Genomic DNA, 5,437 nt, shown 5'->3' with positions numbered 1-5,437 from the left:
ACCTGGTAAACGCATTCACTCAGCAATTTGCAAGCAGCCGGAAGCCGCAGAAGCACGCAAGAGACTTGTATAGAATTGTTCAGGGGGCTGGAAAGATCATTGGAGAGTACAACACCAGATTCAACAATGAGAAGGTGGCAGTACGGGAGTGTGACGTGTCGACAACAGTGGAAGCCTTCAGGAGGGGCCTCCACCATGAATCTGACCTGTACAAACAGCTAACTATGCACCCTTGTCATAGTTTTGAAGCAGTATAAGAAAAGGCAGCGACTGCGATCAGATTAGAAGAAGATATCCTAGCCAGAGTCAGCATACCAAGTACACCGAGCATATCCAGCACATTGGCCATGGAAAAGTCAAGTAGGAAGCAATCCACCAGCAAAAAGGATGAGAGGTACCGGCCATATGGTAGGGGAGTCAACAGAGTAGACAACAGAGAAGAAAATCACCAGCTCCCTACACTAGCAGAGTATGGATTCTCAACTAGCGTCGGAGGAATCCTGAAAGCACTCAGAGAGATGGGAGATAGGGTAAGATGGCCCAGACCACTAGTAGAAGAACAGGCATGGCGAAAGGACAGCAAGAAGAAGTGCGAGTTCCATCGTGATATCGGCCATAACACGAAAGACTGCCACACACTACGAAGGGAGATCAGACGCCTGTATGAGCAGGGAGAACTGAGCCACCTATTACCATGTGGGGGCAAGCAGCAGGATAAGGTAGGCTCCACAAAACCTGCAACTCCACCTAAGTGCATCAAGATAATAAACGTGATAACAGGTGGCTCAGATATAAATGGATTTAACATATTCAGCAGCCAAGAGGCGTGCTACTGAGACTAAAGGAGATAGACCAGAAACTTCTTGCAGAATTTCTCATAGTGATCTACCTGCGGTTGCTTTTGACGATGGAGATATACGTGCCGAGCAAGACCGTCACGACGCACTCATTATAACTCTATCAATGGCCAATTACACAATCAGAAAGGTCCTGGTGAACACTGGTAGATCGGTCAATTTGATCATGCTAAAAACTATAGAAAACATGGGGTTCAGCGAGAAGGATTTGCAGAAGAAGACCATCCCGCTAGTAGGGTTCAGTGGAGAGACAACCAACTCATTGGGCGAGATAGTGATCCCAACCTACGTGGGCGGAGTCAACAAACAGGTCAGGTACTTAGTCATAGATGGACCCTCTACCGACAACGTCATTCTTGGAAGACCATGGCTGCACCTGATGAAGGCAGTTCCCTCTACATACCATCAATGCATAAAGTTCCCCATGCCATGGGGAGTAGAAACAATATGAGGAGACCAGGAGGAAGCTAGAGGTTGCTACAAGAAAACACTAAAGTGCACTGCCAGCCCCCCAGCATAGCAATTACAGAAGCAGCACGTCCAGGATGAATACATTGAGCCTCCGGCTGAGGCGCTAGATCAGATCAACCTGGACAAGCTGCACCTAGAGAGGACCGTGTTAATTGGAGCTGGATGCACAAGAAGCCTAAGGCAGCATCTAATCAAATTCTTGCAGGCTAACATGGATTGTTTCGCATGGTCGCATGACGACATGATAGGGATAGATCCGTTCATCATAACACATAAACTCAGCGTGGACCCAAAATACAAGCCCATCCAGCATGGACGAAGAAAGTTCGCGGCTGAGAGAAATAAGGTGATCAACCAGGAGGTAGACAGCCTGATAGCAGCAAACAAGATACGAGAGGTGAAGTACCCAGATTGGTTATCAAATATAGTGGTAGTACCCAAGAAGAATGGAAAATGGAGAGTTTGTGTGGACTTCACTGACCTCAACAAGGCATGTCCTAAGAACCCTTTCCCGCTACCACACATTGACGCAGTGGTAGATGCGACAGCTGGATATGAAATGTTAACATTCCTGGACGCTTGGAGTGGTTACAATCAAATCAAGATGGATCCTGCAGATCAAGAGAAGACATGCAGCATTCATGTCTGAAAGAGGAATATACTGTTACAATGTCATGCCCTTTGGCCTGAAAAATGAAGGATCCACATATCAAAGGCTGGTCAACCGTATGTTCAAAGAACAAATAGGAAGAACCATGGAGGTATATATTGATGATATGGTGGTGAAATCAGAGAAAGCTACGGATCACATGCAGCATCTGGCAGAAACATTCAGCACCCTCAGAGAATACAAAATGAAGCTAAACCCGTCTACGTGAACCTTTGGAGTTTCCTCCGGCAAATTCTTAGGCTACATTGTTACTCAAATAGGGATAGAAGTCAGCATCGAGCAGATTAAAGCCGTATTACAGCTGGAGTAACCAGAAAAACCAAAGGATGTACAGAGGCTAGCAGGTAAGGTAGCAGCTTTGAGCACGTTCATCTCAAGATCCTCAGACAAGTGCAGATTATTCTAGATATATTAAGAAAGAGACAGAAGTTTGAGTGGACTGCAGAACACGAGAAGGCATTCAGGGAGCTGAAGCACTATGTCAGCACCCCGCCACTACTATCAAAATCGGAGCAAGGAGAACCATTGTATCTATATCTAGCTGTCACAGAGGTAGCAGTAAGCGCAGTTCTAGTCAGGGAGCAGGATATGGAGCAAAAGCCAGTCTACTACGTAAGCAAGTCTCTACTGCCAGCAGAGACTAGGTACAGATCTCTCGAAATGTATGATCCGAGAACAGCAATAAAGTCGCAACCACTGGCAGACTTTGTGTCAGACTTCAGCCCAGCTATCCAAAATCTAGCAGACAAAGAGATCTTAACCCTCAAAGGGAGCAGGGAGGCAGAAGTCTGGCAGATGCACATCGATGGAGCCTCCAACCAAAGGGGGGCAGGCGTAGGACTAATCCTGCATTCACCACAGGGGTACCTGATAGCACAAGCAGTAAGATGTAAGTTTAAGTCAACCGAAAATAAAACAGAATAGGAAGCCTTAATACTAGGAATACAACTAGTTCTGGAGTTAGGAGTCAGGAACCTACAAATATCCAGTGACTCTTTGCTAACAGTTAGCCACGTGAATGATGAATTCATAGCAAGGGACTTAAAGATGATCGCCTACTTAAAAGTGGCAAAGGAGTTGAAGCAGAAATTAAAAGATTGCAAGATCAAGCAGATCCCGAGAGATCAAAATGTGGAGGCAGATGCCCTAGCAACTCTTGGGGCAACCTTCAAGCCAACCAAACTGTCCAGCATCCCCATCGCGCACATGTTGGAACCTTCTATCCAAAAATTAGAAGAGGTGGACAGGGGAGAATTGGAAGACCAATAAGATGAGGTGACAGTTCAGACAACTATGGATGGCTAGGCAGCTGCCCAGCCAGACAACCAACTAGCCGACCAGACAGCTGACCAGCCAGATGATCAGCCAGCTGACCAGTCAAATGACTGGGACTGGCGGACACCCTACATAGATTGGTTGCGGCACAACAAGCTGCCAGATGACAAGAAGGAAATAAGAGGTTTCAAAATGAAATCCTCCATATTCATACTGATTGATGATATACTTTTCAGAAAATCATTGGCAGAACCCTACTTACGGTGCCTGGATAAGGAAGAAGCACAGACTGTGTTGGATGCCCTCCACAGTGGCGAATATGGAAACCATGCAGGGGGTAGGAGTCTGTCAAACAAAGCTCTCAGACAAGGCTACTTCTGGCCCACAATGAGGGCAGACTCAGCAGAATATGCCCGCAAGTGTGATGCCTACCAGCGCTCAGCGCCAGTGATCCATTAGCCGGCAGAGCCCCTACACCCCATCATTTCTCCTTGGCCATTCATGACATGGGGAATGGATATAGTGGGTCCTCTGCGTAGAGCTACAGGAAAAAGAATATGGATGCTAGCAATGACAGATTATTTCTCTAAGTGGATAGAAGCAGAAGCATTCACAAAAGTAAAAGACAAACAGGTCACCTCTTTTATTAAACGAAATATCATCTGCAGGTTTGCTATCCCATCAGAAATCATATGTGACAATGGATCATAATTCATCTCAAATGATGCCGAGGGATACTGCGCCAGATGGAACATCACCCTAAAGAAATCAGTACCCATGACTCCAAAATCCAACGGGCAAGCTGAATCCAGCAAAAAAATAATCATGGATAACTTGAGAAGGAGGCTACAGGAGTTAGGAGGAAAGTGGGGAGAAGAATTGCCACTAGTGTTGTGGCCAGACAGAACAACGCCAAAGACAACGACAGGCCAAACACCCTTCAGCCTGGTATTTGGTGCGGAGGCGGTAATTCCATCAGAGGTTCTAGTTCCAACCCACAAGTATGGATGTATGCCAGGGGAACTGAACAGTGCAGAGATGGCCAGGAGCCTGAACACGGTAAACGAGCTGCGAGTAAGTGCAAAAATACGTCTGGCTGCCTACAAGCAGTCAGTTACCAGAAGCTACAACAAGAATGTAAAAGTCAGGATTCCGGAGGTAGGAGACCTGGTTCTCCGTGAAGTGTTTCAAAACACCAAAAATAGAAAGGCAGGTAAATTCGCCTACAAATGGGAAGGACCATACCAGGTAGAAGGAGTTGTTAGCCATGTCGCATACAGATTAATGACCATGGACGGTCAAATCATACAAAAGCCATAGAACATACTTCACCTGAAGAGGTATCACTTTTAACAATAAGTAGAGCTTGGTATACAGAACAGTGTATTAAGAAAGGAAAAAAAAAACGGTAGTAGGCATACTACCGATTTTGTGTCGTTTTCTTTTCTTTTATTTCTTTCAAACTTTGAAAACTATTGGAGTTGTGTGGTCTGTAAGCTTCCTGGGACCACAATTGCTCTGGCACCCCATGAGACAGCATCAGGTACTTCACATCGCTCTGATAAATTTCCTATTTTCAGGCTTCTTTAAATGCATCACTCTGGATTCTGATATCTATGGTACATTGAAAGTGTATCTAGCAGGACTGTCAACTGCAAACGCGGGGTGACAAGGCACATGACGCTCCAACATGCCTAACCTACATTTCTCCATTGGGAGCACCCTCACCACGCGGCCTGTGGAAGATACGAAAGGGAGTCTGGCTAACAGCTGAACGCTTATACATCTACCCTGGATACCACCCCCTAGACGTAGCTCGCAATCAACGCAATTAATCAGGGCCCCAGCATGCATGCACACACATATGGAGCGCAGGGATCTCTGAGCTACCAGAATTCTGGAACGTTCCATCGGTCCTAGAATGACGATAAACTTGCCTAAGGTACGCCCTTGTTGGCTTTAAACATGATGAACACACCTTGCGTCATGAACAAGGTTAAGTAGTCAAAATACGACATATGCCTAAATCAGTCATCAGACTGACATGACAGCTAGTTGAGTCTAAATCAGCCTTTTTAGGATGACACGACTGGTCTAAATCAACCTTGATGGCTAACACGGCCACCTCACCCAAAATGCGGCATACGCCTGAATCAGTCAGCAG

At 46.1% G+C, this 5,437-nt stretch overlaps 1 protein-coding gene across 1 annotated transcript; it reads left to right on the top strand.

The window, feature by feature from the left end:
• The first annotated feature begins 347 nt into the window (after positions 1 to 347).
• On the top strand, positions 348 to 3,267 carry LOC141617873 (uncharacterized). The gene is made up of 5 exons (XM_074435005.1): positions 348 to 696; positions 815 to 1,011; positions 1,534 to 1,818; positions 2,395 to 2,784; positions 2,923 to 3,267. The coding sequence occupies exons 1-5, from the start codon at positions 348 to 350 to the stop codon at positions 3,265 to 3,267; spliced, it is 1,566 nt and encodes a 521-aa protein (XP_074291106.1).
• Positions 3,268 to 5,437: the final 2,170 nt, after the last annotated feature.

The sequence above is a fragment of the Silene latifolia genome, chromosome X (assembly GCF_048544455.1).
Source record: "Silene latifolia isolate original U9 population chromosome X, ASM4854445v1, whole genome shotgun sequence".
Lineage (NCBI taxonomy): Eukaryota > Viridiplantae > Streptophyta > Magnoliopsida > Caryophyllales > Caryophyllaceae > Silene > Silene latifolia.
Note: the sequence above shows the minus strand (reverse complement) of the source record. Positions and strands in the feature narration are given on the sequence as shown.